The sequence below is a fragment of the Amblyomma maculatum genome, chromosome 4, assembly GCF_055883805.1.
Source record: "Amblyomma maculatum isolate TAMU_Amacu chromosome 4, ASM5588380v1, whole genome shotgun sequence".
In the NCBI taxonomy this organism is placed as follows: domain Eukaryota; kingdom Metazoa; phylum Arthropoda; class Arachnida; order Ixodida; family Ixodidae; genus Amblyomma; species Amblyomma maculatum.
The window spans coordinates 190,047,954-190,066,014 of record NC_139347.1 but is presented as its reverse complement, the minus strand read 5'-3'; the positions used below and the strand labels follow the sequence as shown (position 1 = coordinate 190,066,014).

Genomic DNA, 18,061 nt, shown 5'->3' with positions numbered 1-18,061 from the left:
GTGGAGGTTGAAAGGTCAGAACTTCTATCTGTCATTTCTTCCATGCAAAACTCGGCTCCAGGTTGGGACGGGGTTACGATAGGTGTGCTCAAAATTTTAGCAAATGAATTCACTTAGTATCTCCTGAATCTGGTCCACGAATCATTAGAATCTGCATGGCTGCCGCACGTCTGGAAAGTGGCAAAAATTATATTGCTCTTGAAAGACCCTGGTAGAGGATTTTATGTTGAAAACATTCGGCCGATAGCTTTGACTTTGAATCTAGTAAAATTAATAGAAAGAATTGTGCATGGCCGCCTCTCAAAGCATATTTCAGAGGTTAATGCTTTGAGTTCTGCCCAGATTGATTTCCGCAATGGGTGCTCAATATGGTCTGTACATGTTGATTTATAAAGCAGGATTCATCTTGCAATGTGCAACAAGGAGGTATCAGCGTTAGTGACGCTGGATATAGCTAACGCCTATGACAGCATTGAACATTCCATTCTACTAAACAAGTGGTCATTATCACGTCCTCCGTTCTACATTTATGCCTAGATCAGGAAATTTTTGAAAGGACGAGAATTCTTTTGCACTGATGGCTCATTATTCTCAGATACCTATGCACAGACAAGAGGGGTGCCCCAGGGCTCTGTGCTCTCACCACTCCTTTCTAATATATTAATGTGCGATATTCCGGTTCATCCTGATGTCACTGTATATGTATATTGTCACGTAGTGGTGACAAGGCCGTACACGCCCAAAGTAGACACAGGCGTGATGGTACTGAAATAACTCTTTATTGGGGCTTACTTGCGCCCGTAAAGGAACTAAGCAACTCGGCGGCGGCGATAGCAAACGTGCTCGTCGGTCGTCGGACAAAGAGTGCTCGTTACACTCGTCAACGCTCAATTTAAAGGCTGCACAGACCAATCTCGATAAACGTCGCAAACAGCTACCAGCACGGGCTGGAACATTGTGGAAAGACACCCGAGTGGCCGGAACCTTCGAGACAGATCTCGGTGCATCTTTCGCTACAACAAAACTGATAAAGGTGTGACTTGCGACATCGAGCATTAACAAACAAAGATTACGGAACTGATACGCGGTCCAGAATCAGAGTGATAAGCCTGTATGCCGGCGGCTGTTAAAAAACAACAAATACTGTTTTGAAGGTTTCGCGGCAATATGCAGATGACATAGCATTCTTCGCCTCTGCAAAAGATATTCATGACCTCTATCGTTCACTGCAGGCTCACCTAAATGCACTTGATGTCTGGTTGGACAAAATTATATTGGTTTTAAACGTGTCCAAACGTACTGTGCTAGTTTTTAAAACCAAAACCCCCTTATATGTTTCGTTAAACTACCGCTCAGATGTCATACCTCAAGTGGAATCTGTGCGGTATTTAGGCATTACGTATGATGCTAGTATGGATTGGAGGCCTCGCATCAAGTCTAATGTTCAGAAAGGTGAGCGTGCCCTTGGTAGGCTCATACGGATAAGTAATAGGAAATTTAGTATGCGTCGAGACACTCTTCCACATTTGTACAAAGCCTATGTGAGACCGATTCTGGAATTTGGCTCCATTCTTTTTTCTGGGTGTCCTAAATATAAGCTGCATCCTTTGCTGTTTTTAGAGAGACGAGCTCTGCGCCTCTGCCTAGGGCTTCCACAGTCAGTCTCTACCACTGTGCTGTACTTGGAGGCCCGCAATTCGGACCTTAGCTCCCGTTTCCGCCTTCTAACTGTTAGATTTTTCTTGCGATCATTTGAGGCTACTCCAGGTATGGCTATACCTATTTTTGTGTCAAACCCCGCCCTCTTTCTCACTCACCAGTGGCCAAGGGTCTGCAAGCCCCAGGTTGTTTTCACGCAGAGCATTTTAGCAAACATTGGTGTGGACCTCGGTTCTATATGTCCTATTGGTTGCTCAACGTCCTTTGTGGATATAAATTATGATTCTATATTTCCAACTAATGTGAAGCACTTACCTTCAGGTCTGATATCCAGTCTCCTATGTGATCACCTTGAAAAGTTCCCTGATCACACTGTAATTGCCACTGATGCGTCTGTGACTGCGCTGAAAGCAGCGATTGGAATTTTTTTCAGAGTCTCTTTCCTGGAGTTTTTCTGTGCGTGTCCCGGATTACACACCGATATTTTTAGCAGAGTTTATGGCAATTGGACTAGCACTACTGAACGTTCCCTGCAGTCAATCAAAAATAATTTTTCTATCAGACTTTCTGTTTTGCTGCCACTGGAGTCAGCACGGGATGCTCTTTTGAGCTGCTCACTAAAGTATTTCATACCGGGGTGGGTGAAAGAACTACGCTTCATCTGGGTCCCCGGTCACTGCGGTATTTTTCAGATCGAAGCGGCAGATTTCCTGGCTAAATCAGCTCTTGATGCATCCGTTTCATGTACCATCCCTAATATCACCATTTTTGGAATGTCCTGTTTTCAGCGTTATCAATACCTAGCCGCTTCGTGCAATGAAACCTTGCTATCTACAGCCGAATACCAGCATCTCATATACTCATGGAAAGTTCGTTCATGTAAATTACGGCAGTGTGAGATAACTATGACTCTCACGAGATGCAGGACTCCTCGCCTAAATCTTTATTTATGTAGATGCGCGATCAGCCCCACAAACCTTTGTGAGGCTTGCGATGAGATTGAAAATATTGATAACTTCCTCCTCGCTTGCTGAAGATTTTCACATCAGAGGAGGGTGCATTTAGAAACTCCAATTGCACGCTTGGGATTTACGTTGTCGGTCCCGCTTCTACTCTCCTTCGGTGCGAGTGCGAAAGGATTTGCGTTGCCTCAAATTTGTCAGTACTTCCATAACTACATCACAGCTACGGACAGATTCCCTTGCTAATTGTATTCCACATTTACAAACTTCCAAATTTTTGCTTCGTATTTTTTCTTTCAATCAATTTTGTGATCTTAAATCTTATGTTTTTGTTTAGTTGATAATTTGCTTTATTGCACTAATTCAGTTCGTGTAGGACATTTGGCAGTCCACACTGAACCCTGGTCAATCCCCCTTCGTGGGTATGTGCCATATATCAAGGCAGAAGAAGAAGAAGACCTTGGTTCAGGTTAGGGCAGCTACAAATACCTGCCGTATTAACGTCTAAGATGCTTCTGCTGTCTAGATGCAGGCTCAGTCGAGTAGACTTAGTGACGAGCGACTGCTATGACTGCAGTGATGTGTTCGGCCATGGTCATTTTCAGCGCTGGTTCTTCAATCTCGTTATATTCTCCGTGTGCGCAATGCAGTGCCACACCCTCGCCTTCAGTCTCATCTCTGGTGACGTCGACCACTGGTGCAAGCAGCCACAGGGCGAAATGAAGGTGCCTGCGGCCTCCTGGAGGAACTCGGCAATCCCTCTAGAAGCGGACGGTCGCTTCAGTCGATGCAGCGTGTACAAACACCCAGGTCACCCTAACGACACGCTGATTGTTGACTGCGATGATTGGGACTACGACCCGGAGTACAGCAAGAGGACCATCGTAAGTCAGTGGGACTTGGTCTGCCACAGACGCTGGTTGCGCGCCATGGCGGAGAGCCTCTACATAGCCGGCTCGCTGATTGCGATGACTGCCGTCGGGCAGATGGCGGACCGAGTCGGCCGGATGCCCGTGCTCCTCACAGCGATGGCGGTGCTGCAGCTGGCCACGATGGGCGGATGTTTCGCAACATCATACCACATGTACGTCGTTTCAAGGTTTCTCAGCTCTGGCTGCGTGGCAACTGTCGCCGTCCTCGCCTGCACACTATTCTTTGAGGCATCCACGCACGAGAACAGGAACAGGGACCTGTGTGCCGCCATGTGCGCAGGCTTGCTGATTGCCGAGGTATGGCTTGCTGTGGCACGGCTGCTCAGAGGGCTGAACTGGATAGTTCTCCAGATCTTCATGCTGTCCCCGACTGTCCTCACGTTGTACGCGGTGTCCGCAGTGCACGAGTCAGCCCGCTGGTGCATTGCAGTAAACGACATGGCCAGAGCCGAAATGCTCATGATCGCTGCCGCCAAAGAAAATCACTTTCCCGTTTCGAACACTGACTGCATGCTGGAAAGGCTCAAGGCAGAGGTTCAGAGGACCGAAATGCGCATGCTGCTCACAGCAGCAGACGTAACTAGAGCAAAGGCAGTACAGCGCAGCGCGTTCGTGATGATCGGCTTATCGTTCTCTGCTTCGTTCTCACAATACTCATTGATGGCCGTCGAGGACAGGGTAATATTAGGAACAACTGCTTGGTTCCAGTGGGCCTCAAGCGGAACCAACCTCGCAAGTTTCGCGCTGCTCTACGCTACGTTCAGAAAACTCTCACCGCAACATCTACTGGCCGCAGCATTAGGAACGCTCGGTGGCGTTTCCTGCGTGATAAGCCTGAGTTTCGCATTGGGATGCGATTACGTAACGACATTGTTCTTCCTTTTAGCCAAACCGCTTACGTTCGCGGTCAAAGTCCTCATATTCGCCAACTTCTTGGAAATGGTGCCGACGCGTGTGCGTTGCGGGGCGAGTTGCTGGCTCTTCGGTTTGGGCCGCTTGGGAGGGGTGTGTGCCATAGTGCTGTCCTTGTGGCAAGACATTGGGCGTGTCGATGTGCTTTTCGCCCTAGCTGGGACCACGCTCTTTATGATGCTCCATGCCCAGCTCTTTTCACAGCAGCCGTCGGAGAAGCCAACTTTGGCCAGCCCTTTATCTGCTGCGGGTTCCATTCAGAGTGTGGACTTCATGAAGCAGACGCTGAACTGGCGGAATGTGAAGAAGGAACGAACCAGCAAGCCTCGTGGCAGTGGTCAGTCATCGAGGTACCAAAGCATCGAGCGGAGACCTGTGGACAGCAGACACAATTAGAGTGTTGTGATTTGTGACGCAAATGGGTTTTCAGCCTCATCACTGTAATTTATGCTATCTAAGCACAACGTTATGCGAATGTAATTTATTCGATCTGTCGAATGTTTACACAATTTCTATGCCGTCATGTGACACTTGTATCAAGGGCAAACATTGGATATTGGATGCAATGCATTTTTTTTGTGTTGCTATTAAGTTGGCTTCCAATGTGGTTTGCTCTTGGGGTTTAACGTCCCAAAGTGACTCAGGCTATGAGGGACGCCGTAATGGAGGATTCCAGAAATTTCGACGACCTGGGGTTCTTTAACGTTCACTGACATCGCAAAGCCCACGGGCGCCTAGCTTTTCGCCTCCACCGATAAGCAGCCACCGAAACCTGCATTCGATTCCGCGTCCTTGGGCGCAGTAGTCGAGCGCCCTAACCACTGCACCACCCCGGCAGGCTGCCAATATGTGCATGACCTATACATTATTAGTGGAGGAGGTTCGGAGCCTACTAAAATAGTCTAACGTTTTTTTTTTATTACGTCTTTATTTCTGCTTACGTTAGGCGTTTCCCTTGCGGCAGAACTAAGTTGTTTCATGGATGTAGGGGTGGGGGTGAGGGTATGGGTGGGGGTGGGGGTGAAGGTTGGGATAGATATGAGGGACCGGTGTCCACTTCTTCCTCGAGGTAGGGTCGTCCCGAGGTCGGCTCCGTGAAGTAATGGCCTGGTCCTTATTCTTCCTTGAAGTAGGAAAGAAAAGTTCGCCAGAGCCGGGTTGCGTCTGATGGCCCGATGTGCGATGGAGGATCGACCCATGCCTGCAGGGTTGCAGGTCGAAGCCCACCCAGGGACTTGAGTGCTCTCTCCCGTACTGCGTCAAAAGCGCGCAGCTCCACAGGAGATGTTCGGCCGTGCCTCTGGCCGGGCATGTCGGGCACTGAGGAGAAGGTTATACCTGCGGGTTTATGAGGTGCAGCTTCCAGGGTGACAGAAGCTGACTAGTCTGGGCTCGGCGAAGGAGTACTGCCTCCACTCTCCGGAATGAGCTATCTGGACGGCGATATAGTTGCTCAGGGTTGGCCAAGTGCTGGAGTATGCTTCGACGATAGCGTTGGGCTCGATGCCATGTCTCCGCCCTATCCATATGAGGCGACGACGGATGTGTAACGTCCTCAGGGGGCCACGAAGAGGAAACGAATGTGGATCCAGGCAAAGGTGCGGAAAGAGCTGCTGCGCGCGCTGCCTGGTGTGCCTTTTCGTTTCCAGTGATTCCTTCATGTGCAGGAATCCATTTGATAATTAAGGTGTAGCCCTCCTCTCTCAGGCGACGGGCTTGCGTTCGAATAGTGTTCAGAATGGCATAGTCTGCTCCCCCTGCGTGGCATGCAGTGTACGCTGCTTGTGAATCTGTGTAAACATGGTAGGTGCACGGAGCCCGATCTTGTCTTGCTACTATTCGAGTAATGGCAAGTCGTATGGCAATGGGTTCGAGATTGGTAACAGTGTGTTCCTCGGAAAGCCGTTGAACTACCGAGGTATCTGACACAGAGTCGTGACAAGCTATAGCTGCGCAGTGTTGAAACTGAGCGGCGTCTGTGTATAGTTGGATAGCTCCTTCCTGGGCTAGCTTGTGTGACATCTTCCTATGACGTTTGGCGGCAGCTTTGCGCCTTTGAGGATTAGCCGAACTCATATTCTTTGGTAATGGTATACCATCTAGTAAGTCAATCAACTCCCATGGTGGGGCGGCGGACGAAAGCGGCTCTAAATTGCCAACGTTGTAGCCTAATGCCTGCAGGATCTGTCGGCCAGCCGCCGTTGTGGAGAGACGGACTCGCTGGGGTTGCAATTGCTGCTCTGCCAGATCCCGAAGGGCATTAATATTGCTGCATCCGCGTAGGTTCACTACTGGGCAGTACTGTGGCAGGCCAGTAACTAGGCGCATCGCCTTGCGATTTATTCGCTCAAGCTGAAGGCGTTTGGTCGCGTTAAGTCGCATGTACGGATATGCGTACAGGATTTTCGATGTTATGAGTGCTAATGCCATCTGACGGAGCCCCACCTCCTTGATTCCCCATCCACGCGCAGAGACGCGGCGCATTAGGTGTAAAGCCTGATGACAGCTAAGCATCGTGTTATGAAGCCAGCTTTTGGCTCCTCCATCCTCGTCAATAAGCATGCCTAGTATACGGATTGTTGGTTTCCGGCAAATAACCGAGTTCCCTAAATGAAGAGAGATAAGTTTGCGTTCTGCCTCGGCTCGCACCCGCGGACCATTAATGACAACCACATACTCGGTTTTTTCCGGAGAGGTTTTCATTCCCCACTTCTCGATGTATTCATGGACGGCATTGAGGCCTGTCTGTAGGGCTTGTTCTTGCTCTGCAGGGGACCCTGAATTGGTCCACAGCGTTATAACGTCCGCATAGACGGCGAAATTGAGACCGGGTATCAACGACAGCATTGGCGGGAGACCTGACATAGCTATATTGAAGAGAGCCGGTGATAAGACAGCGCCTTGGGGGACACCTGTTTGGTTGCGTTGCCAACCACCCTGAGTATCTCCAACCATTACTAAAAAGGTTCTTTCTGCAAGAAAGGCTTTCACGAAGCGGTAGAGGTTGTCGCCTATCCCCACTTCCTGGAGCCGGCGAAGTATGGTCGAGTGGGGCACGGAATCAAACGCCTTTTTGACGTCGACCCCAACAACCACTCGGAGCTGTGCGCTACTAGGGTATGCGAGAACGTCGTTATGAAGCCTTCTGAGAATATCTTGGGCGCAGAGACCTCGACGAAAACCTACTTGCATAGGATACAAGACGTTGTACTTGTCTAAGTACCATTCAAGTTTTCTTAGACGTCGCGTCGCGTCGCGTAGCTAATTCTGCTAGTCACATACGCTTGTACTAGTTTTAAGAGAATTCTCTTTTTCAGTCGTCTCTCGTTGACGGTCTAATAGGCCCCCGAATACGTATCGCGTGATTCTCGAGCTTATTTGACCTTTCCATTGCAAATGTTTGCAGAAATACAAGAAATTGTACAATAGCAGTGGACACCGTTGCCGAATGCGTATAGAGGGCGGGTTTATCCTGCTCCCCAACAAAATCAGAACTTCTGCTCATGCGTAGTAAACCAGGCACAAGGGGCCATACCCAAATCCGGGTGCACGGTAATGGACAACTTATACCGGAGGTGTCCGTCATACGGGTTCTTAGAATTTACATCCAGAAAAACGGCTGAAACACAGAGTCCCTCAATCGCCTCATGGCTAGTGTCTATGAGAAAGTGCGTCTCATACGTAGAATCGTTAAACGGTATTCGAGTATGAAGGAAACTGATCTCGTCCGCCTGGTACAGGCTTTTGTCATTAGTAGAATTACCTTCACGCTACCATACACAACGTGTTGATTCCCTGATCAGACGGGCGTTCAAGTCCGCACTTGGTATCCCCATAAATAACTCCCCGGAGCGCGTCAGTGTCCCCGGAGTCCACAACACACTTGGCGAGCTGGTAGATGCCCACCTCACCTCTCAATACGAACGGCTAACCCACACACCGACCAGACGCTTTATCCTTGATGTCCTCTCAATCAGTTACCCCGCAACAAGGCAGGACAAAGCGCCACTTTCAATTAGCCTGCGGAAAATCCTACCGCTCCCGAAGAATATGCCCCCTGAATTTCATTCAGGCAAGCGAGTAGAAAGAGCCAAAGCCGTACACAAGCAATACCAGTTCAAAAAGACGCGGTCTATGTCGATGCAGCCGAACACGCGGACCGTAATGCCTTGATGATTGTGACTGTAAATTATCAGGGTCAACAGCTCACAGTTGGTTCGATCGTTATCAACGACCCGCAGGAAGCGGAGGAGGGTACGATCACCCTCGTTATAAGCTCAACCTCAGCTCTTCATATAAATTACGACTAAAAAACCGCAATAAGAAATTACAGCAAAGGCAAGATATCCACTGTAGGACTCGAATTTCTGCTTTTTTTTCAAACGCCTCACTGTTCAATGAAGCTAATCTGGACACGAGCACATTCTTCTCTTCTTGGAAATGAGGCTGTCCAGAATTTCGCCCGAGCCGGGTGATGGCACAACCCCTCATGAGATGGGCGAAGGACCGCATGGTTTCCTATCAAGAAATTACACTACACTTCTGTTAAACACGTACCTTATACCCTCTGGGACACAAATCTCGCACAATGGAAAGGAGGGCACCTGGCGAAAATTACAGACGCATTTATTTCCAAATCCAGTCACCTACGTCACTGCATACCCTGAATTATACACCCCTTACTGTAACTTATGCCACCAGAGGGCTAACTTATATCCCATCTTATGGGCACGAGAGGTGGTGGATGTTTTTGCATATTTTAGGGCAGCGACTGAGACGTCAGAGCACACGTACTGCTTGAAGTGCGTAAGTGCGGATGGCAATGTGGGCTGCAGGGAGCATGATTATGGAAGCCACTGAGCCGAGTGCCTCCTGAACAGCCACGAGCTCAGCGCAGAAAGATGTAAGTGGTTCCGAAAGCTTACATGTAGAGGTCTGATTCAGCTATGTCTTCATGGACAATAGATTGCTGTTCTGGCTTCACAGGCTTGCAGGCTTGCATTCACATACACTACAATGGACCCTGAGTATCTTGCGCTTCAAATCTCTGGCGAAGCAACGATGCCGAGTTGGCTGACGTTGGTATGCGGAGGTCAGTTGGCTTGCTGTCTCCTAACTGTACAAATTTCCAGGGAGGGAGACCTGGCGCAGGTGGTTAAAGAATAATGTGTGACGTCGCATACGCCCTCAGTGCTTGCGTGGAATATGGCAAACTGGCCTTGAGTCTGCGAGCATCACTGCGCTGCTGCACCAGTTCATCAATGGTGTTGAGCTGCGCATTCTCTTCTAACGCAACGACCAATGTGAGTCGTGGAAGGCATGTTATGGTCCTCATAGCTTCTCGATTTACGGCTTCAAGGCGGTGCCATTGTTCTTTGGTAAGATCCTGGAACTGGGCCTGATAAACAAACGTGGCTGCAGAAGCGCCCTCACTAACTGGCGTGCAACCGACGAGCCAGCACCCCCCTTTTAGGCGCAATTCTCCTTATCAAACTCAGTTTGAAGCGTTTGCTTTTTTGCCTGAGAAAGCCAAGCAGCCGCTGATCCTGATTGATGAATTGTTGAGCCCAGAATTCTTATGCTCGGACTTTCTTGTAGTGGGGTGCCTATTAGAGAGAGACGAAATGGATTTGAAGTAAGTTTACGGCGTCGCCAGCGGTTGGCGACAGACGTGTATGCTGGACTCCGGAACCGGGGGGGGGGGGAGGCAGGGGGGGGGGCAGGGGGTCCAGGGGATTGAAACAGGTCGTGCGCGAACTTTCTCACGTGTACATTGTTCGCGTGTATACTTCTTTGGACTTTTTTTATGTATTTCATACCAAATTAAGGATCTAGGTAGAACGAAATGAAGAAGAACTGAACAAGGGTAAATGGGGTACGCCTCAGTCCGCAGATGAGCCAACGTTTCGACAAGCGGACTTGTCTTTCTCTGGGCATAGCGATTATCACTGGCAGGGGTTTAAATACGCTTTTGCTTCCGAAGAAGAAAAGCTGGGGAGGGGAAAGTGGGTGTGGAGGAGGGGGGAGGAGAGGATGGTTGAGAAGAAAGTGGGTCATGAAGTGAAAGAAAAAAAAGAAAAACAAGAAAAATCTTCAGTATGTACTTATCAGCCTGGAACCAGGGATTCTGTGGCCTGCAAAAGAAGTAAAAGCGGCAGTACCAGGAAAAAACCCACAGTACCGGGTAGATGTTTAGTCACCACTTAGGTGGGTTTGGTGCAGATACACCTTACAAAGGGAGGCTGCGCGAAGTCTGCAAATGTGTGTGTCTGCAATGTGTGTGTCTGCAAATGTGTGTGCGTGTGTGGGGGGGGGGAGGGAGAAGTACAAAGTCACAGGATAATAACCGCACAGGGAACCGCGACTAAAATGAAAAACAAAAATAACAAAATATGTTTGAGGAAAAATGCAAGCAACAAGTGATAAGGAGGAAATGTGTTTAGAGGAACCTGTAAGGTTATGCTATTGCGGAAGGGAATAGAGTGTACATGCGTTGTGAATAAACTGTACAATTAACGCTATTTGAGATTGTTTTCCCGAATAGTTATGATGCAGAGGGAATATACCTAAGGGATTCTAACATTCCCTTAGATATATTTATTCCTGCTGGTTCCAATGTTCTAAATTTATGAATTAGATATGCCTCTCTATATTTTCTGTCCCTTGCAGATTTAAAGCCTGACTGGAGAATATATAAGTTAATTTCTTCGAACTTATGGTCTTTTTGATTGAAATGCTGGGAAACTGCTTTCGGGAGGTTTTTGCCTGCGTCTGCCCGATGTCCATTAAGCCGTATGTTCATTGGTTGTCCTGTCTCTCCGATGTACTGTTTGTGGCAGAAGGAGCATTCTAGAAGGTAGATAACGTTTGAAGATGGGCAGTTAAAGCCTGATTGTATATGAAAAGTGAAATCGCTTGCATTGCTTTTAACCGTGGTGTCTTTTTGTATATGACGGCACGTCTTACATCTAGGTCGAGAGCAAGGGTGTGGTTGTGTTGGAGGCTTGTTGTCGAGTTTAGAATGTACTAGAATATCTCTGAGGTTTGCGTTACGTTTGTATGTTACCCTTGCTGCCTCCGGAAATATTTTCTTGAGGCATTCATTACACGTTAGCACGGATTGGTATTTCCGCAGAATATTGTTTATGTTTGGAAGGGCATTGGAGTATTTAGTTACAAAAGAAGGCTGGCGTTCAGTGTTGGCCTTTGGTCGTTTCGTGAGCACATCGTTGCGGTTTAAAGTGCTTGCGTTTTCGAGGGCCGTATTAAGGTAGTTACCGGGATATTTTATCTGTAGTAGTGTTGCTTTCAATGAATGTAGTTCGTTTAGGTAGTCACTATCATCGCTACATATTCTTCTTACCCCGCCGGGGTGGCGCAGTGGTTACGGCGCTCGACTACTGTTCCCAAGGACGCGGGATCGAATCCCGGCCTCGGCGGCCGCTTTTCGATGGAGGCGAAAAGCAAGGCGCCCGTGTGCTGCGCGATGTCAGCGCACGTTAAAGAACCCCAGGCGGTCGAAATTTCCGGAGTCCTCCACTACGGCGTCTCTCATAGCCCGAGTTGCTTTGGGACGTTAAACCCCACAAACCAACCAACCAAACATATTCTTCTAAGCCGTATCGCCTGTCTTACAAATATCCCTTGCTTACAATGCATCGGATGATGACTCGTAAAATCTAGGTATTCTTGCTTATCCGTTGGCTTCCTGTACAAAGAAGTTTTAAGTTTCCATTTTCCACTGACACCGGGGTGTCTAGAAAGTCGACTTTTAATTGCGATGATTGACATGTGAATGTAATGCTATTGTGATGATTATTAAGATGCAAGACGAACGACTGAAGTTATTCTGATCCATGCCGCCATATCATGAAAAGATTGTCCATATAGCGAAGGTATATAAGTGGCTTTTCCGGGAATGAATTTTGTATATTGGATTCTAGAACTTCCATGAATATATTCGCGTCAGTCGGCGCTAATGGAGTACCCATGCTGGTTCCAAATATCTGCAAATAATAGGATGAATCGAACTCGAAATAATTTAAAGTTAGGACTAGTTTAAGGAGCGAGAGATAAACTTCAGAGGCACGCGGATGGTGGTTGTTGATTAATACTTCGGAGAGGGCGTCGATACCTTTATTGAAAGGAATATTAGTGTGAGTACCGCGACTTCAAGTGTATTAGCAACTTTCACGTACAGTGCCGCCGCCACGCGGCCGCTTCCGGTACCGCCCTTGGAGGGATACTCGGAGAACGGCTCGTGCTCCTCCAGCTTGCTGCTGCGCCTCCCGCGAAAATTTGTTACGTGGAGCTCGGTACTGCAGCTCCTGTAGTATGTAACTGCTTTTCGAGTTGACTTTGGCTCGCAGCCATGACAATAGATTAATAATATAACTTCTTTTTTGGTGTGCGGGGCACGTATACGAGGGGAAAACATAAAAGCTGTCGAATCTTCCATACACCAATGTGTTCTGACTGCACGGTCAAAGGCGGGATAAACTTGCACATCTTACCCCCAGGTTATATGCCCGACGATAATTAAGTTGTTTAAAATCTCGGTAAGATCAAGTCGGCTACATTATCGTGAAAAACATCGTGATAAATCCTGGTCGACGAAGAAACACCTCCTTAGGGACAGTATGAGCGGTGTAGCTATCTCATTTCTGGGGTTATACATGGGTCTCGTTTTTTCTTGCCGCTCTAAACTCTGAGCAGAACTACTTTTCGCAAGAAAAAAGAGAGACTGCGACTAAAGCTATGACGGTTTTCGGTACGCGCATTTCTAATGTGAGAAGTTAGACTGACGTAAGTTGCGATAACATTTTTGACTGCCGACCAGTTCATGGCCCACACATGTTTGAGAAATTATGAATGTTTGTTTCCTACCCGGTTGAGTAAATGCAGTGTTTGCAATCAGCAGCTGCCAGATGATCGCTAGATTAGGAGCTTGTATTGAACGTTGCGGAGCATACTCTCGCACTCCATATTCGGACTGTTCTCAAAGCCAGCGCTCTAGCTGTCTTGCTTTTCAAATACTTGTTCTCGAAAAACTCTCTGTTTCAGCACTGGGTCATCACATGCGAAAGTCAAAATCACTGCCTATTATAGGTGCTGCAAAAAAAAAAAAAGAAAACAGGTTGGTTAAAGTGATCGCAGTAGACCATTATTAGTACCGTGTAGTGATGTTTTGTGCACAAACAAGGTAGTAGGTACTTCGATGCGACGGCGTATATTTTGAAGTGAAATAAAAAATTTGGCCACATAAAGTGCGGGGTTTTCACCGCTCGGCATGCCTGTGCTACGCGCGTAAATACATAGCACTTCTTGAAATGCTGCAGTTCGCGAGTGCCCGTGATCCCTAGATAAAAGTAGAAAATTTTATCTATATTCATGTTTATGTTTCTCTGTAGCACTTAGTGGCGCGATTAGAGTCACCTGGGAACCTGTCGTACTTGCGCACAACACAGTCAGCAGTAGGATGTTTCACATACCCGACCAGTCACACTCGAGGGGTCCTTCGTATCGTACCCCTGCAACGCATGCTCACAAAGGTCTTGCATACGCAGGCTGGCAATACCGTGCATACCTTCGCACCACAGGACACTCGCGCGAATATTTTAATTCGGCTTCAGGAAACGTAGCCCAGCGGCCCAGCACGACGCACTTGAAGCGTGACAGCCGGATCCCCTCAAGGGTAGCCATATTGGATTTCGAGTGGCGCCGCCTATAGCTCGTGAAAGTTGCGAATACTTTTCACACTGGACGTCGCGGCACTCTACACTTATATTCCTAAGGTGTATCCTAAGGTGTATCTAAGGTGTAAGGTGTATCTGCACCAAACCCGCCTAAGTGGTGACTAATCATCTATTCGGTACTTTGGGTTTTTTTCCTGGTACTGCCGCTTATACTTCTTTTGCAGGCCACAGGATCTCTGGTTCCAGGTTGAGATACATACTTAAGATTATTTTTTTTAATTGTCAGTTGTGGTTCACTGCGCGGTTATTATACTGTGACTTTGTACTCCACCCCTCCCCCCTCCTTTTAAGAATTGTCCCCCTAGATATATGCTGCCTTATCAAGGCCCTTTGCATAGCCTATCCCTTTGTAAGGTGTATCTGCACCAAACCCGCTTAGGTGGTGACTAATCACCTACCCGGTATTTTAGTTTTTCCTTGTACTGCCGCTTTTAGTTCTTTTGCAGGCCACAGAATCCCTGGTTCCTGGCTGATAAGTACATACTGAAGATTTGTTTTTATTCTTTCACTTCATGACCCACTTTATTCTCACCCATCATTTCCTCCCCACTCCTTCACACCCTATTTCCCCTTCCCAGCTTTTCAAGCAAAAGCGTATTTAAACCCCTGTCAGTGATAATCGCTCTGCCCAGACGAGGACAAGTTCACGTGTCGAAACGTTGGCGCATCTGCGAACTGAGGCGTACCCCATTTACCCTTGTTCAGTTCTTTTTCATACCAAATTAAGGCCCTTTAAGTGTTTCATTTCTTTGCCAAGCTCCATTCAATGGAGAATAGTATAGTTTAAAATATCGTGCGGGATTTTATACCCTGCGTTTGGCATACAGATAAGCACAAGTTTGTTGAACAATTTATTTTGTTTTACTCAGTTTGTCTTCATAATTTTCGAGTTTTTTAGTGCATACGCTAATAGAAGAAAAAGCGAAAAGGTCAGTAACAACAAACGATAAGAAAAATAGCAGCGGCAATCTTTATTATTTGTGTTTAATGCATCTTTGCGTTACCCACATTTTAGTTTAAGTGAGCGGTAAATTTCTTCCTGAGAAATCATATATGCAAACTGTGATAGCCACTGGATGTAATGTATACATGCATTACATCGTTTCCTCTTTAAAAAAAGAAAGGTATATGCGGTATATATGTAGCCAAACTGAACGAACTCAGATACCCGCGCGCTGCTCACCTTGGACTGTTATGATCTTACGTCTTGCGAATTCAACGCCTGTTTTAAGATTGCAACGGTAATACTGTGATCCCGAGGAGTCAGTTGATAATTCACCCAAGCGACGGCAGCGATATGGCAAGACACTGGCCGCTTGCCCTTGATCGGCTTAACGAAGCGGCGGTATAAATAATATAATTGGTTCACAGGAAGGGAAAGGCGCAGTATCTGTCACCTTGTGTCTGTGGACACCTGAACCGCGCCGTGAGGAATGGGATGAAGGTGGGAGTGAAAGTGGAAAGAGAGAAAGAGGAGCCGTAGTGGAGGGCTACGGAGTAGTTTCGACCACCTGGGGATATTTAACGTGCGCTGACATCGCACAGCACACGGTCGCCTCTTCGTTTCGCCTCAATCGAAACGCAGCCGCCGAGGTCGGGTTCGAACCCGGGTACTCCGGCACAGTAGTCGGGCGTCTTACCACTGCACCACCCCGGCGGGGCAAATACAAAAACAATTCTTGGTTCCGATCTTCCGATCTAAAAAAATTAAAGGGGCACGTGAGACCCCATCCTTTCCACGACAGCATTCTCCACAAGGAAGTAGAGAACCATTTCAGCCTGGACGTACGGCGCAGTTACAAAAGAAAATAAAACTGCTAGTGACTGCAAAACGCCAATATTTATCCTCATGTGTGCTCACATAAGTGTCTGTAGTCCCCTGGAGAAAGCGGACAGGGGGCGGGGGGAGTTGGAGGCTAGTCAAGCAGTTGGCTTACGTGAGTATATTCACTTAGGGGCTATCAAGTGTAAACCGCAAACTGGCGGTTTACACTTGATCCCGTCCCGTCCTCCACGGTCAATGTTCTACACTTCAAGATTCAACAACGAAGATTTTGTTAACGCTATCAGTAACACAGACTGGTCTCCGTGCCTCTTGTCGAGCAATCCGGAGGGAGCAATGGAGTATTTTTGTCACCTTTTTTCCAACTGCATATCTGAGAGTATACTAAAATGTAAAAAGAATTACAAATTTCCCCATTATCCATGGCTTACAAATAGTTTATTAAGTAGCATGCGTCGAAAAGAAAATTTGTACAGAAAAACGAAGAAACAGCCTTTTAAAGATCCCTTGAAAGCCCGCTACAAAATATACTCCATTGTTCTGAGCAACTTACTTAAACACGCGAAAAGATCTATGAACACGAACTGCGTAAAAGCGCTAACGACACTAAAAAGCAATGGAGACTCCTGAGCGAATTCCTCAATTTGCCCTGCGCTAACACTGCCCCTACTGAAATTAATTTCAATGGTCCTGCCTACACTAAGCCATTTGTCATCGCGAATGCTTTCAGTGACTTCTTTTCTGAGCCACATAACCGACTTCCACTTCCGCCGGAGATAGATTTGAAACGCACTAATCAATCTTTCTTTCTTTTTCCTGTTTCCCCTTGCGAAATCGAGTTGATTATTAATAGCCTCAAGAACACTAGTCCTGGACTTGGACTTGATAACATATCCTCACAGCGCCTGAAACTTGCTGCTAATCTAGCTTCTATACCACTTTGTCATATTATTAATCTCATCTTAAAGAAAGGCGTTTTTCCTGCTTGCCTTAAGATACCGAAAGTCATTCTGGTCTTCAAAAAACGTGACAGACAAACAATATCTAACTATCGTCCACTATCTATTTTATCATCTTTTAGTAAGGTAATTGAAAAATTAATAGTCAGCCGCTTAGACAATTATCTAAATAAATTTAATATTATTACCCCCTGTCAGTTTGGTTTCAGGTCTGGCAGTTCAACTAACTTGGCTCTTATCTCTTTGACTGAATTTATTAAGCATAACATTGACAAAGGCGAATTTGTTGGTACTGTGTTTTTAGATTTCACAAAAGCCTTTGATACAATTACCCATTTGATTTTGCTACAGAAACTAGAATGTTATGGCATAGTAAGCCCTGTATCTCTCCTTCTGTAAAGCTACTTACAAGATCGTAAACAAATAATTAATATTAATGGAACTACCTCTCTAGATAAAACAATTAAACAAGGTGTTCCTCAGGGATCTATTTTAGGACCTTTACTGTTCATATTATATATTAACGACCTTCCTACTTCTATTAGTCCAACTCACTGTGTTTTATACGCGGACTATACTACCGTGTCATTATCTAACAGGTTCATTGATGATCTTACTATTGATTTGAATGCCGTTTTGAGTAACATAACAAAATGATGTCTTAATAACCACCTGGTTATTAACCCCACTAAAAGAAAGTTTTTAATCTTCACAAGTAGCCAGAATATTCTTCCTTGCACTCCTACGTTAACCCCATGTTCTCACATTATCCCAGCTTCCGATAACACTAGCTTTCTGGCCGTTATTCTTGATTCTGCACTTAAATTCTCAGCCCACATTACCCATTTGAAAAAAATATCTATGACTGGCATCCGAGCTGTCATTAAAGCACGCCCATATTTTCCTTGTTACATTCTCTTATCTCTGTATTATGCTTTCATTCACAGTCGCCTCACTTACGGGATTGTAGTTTGGGGAAATACTTACAACTGCCATTTATCGTCTGCACAGCATATACAAAATCAGGCCATCCGCATTATCACCGGCAGCACTTTTTCCACTAGCGCTTGTCCCTTATTATATGAACATCATATCTTAT

The 18,061-nt window shown here is 46.7% G+C and overlaps 1 protein-coding gene across 1 annotated transcript; it reads left to right on the top strand.

Moving 5' to 3' along the window:
* Positions 1-3,265: 3,265 nt before the first annotated feature.
* LOC146193871 (solute carrier family 22 member 7-like) lies at positions 3,266-4,861 on the top strand. The gene is made up of 2 exons (XM_084600645.1): positions 3,266-4,129; positions 4,658-4,861. The coding sequence occupies exons 1-2, from the start codon at positions 3,266-3,268 to the stop codon at positions 4,859-4,861; spliced, it is 1,068 nt and encodes a 355-aa protein (XP_084456771.1).
* The last annotated feature ends 13,200 nt before the right edge of the window (positions 4,862-18,061 follow it).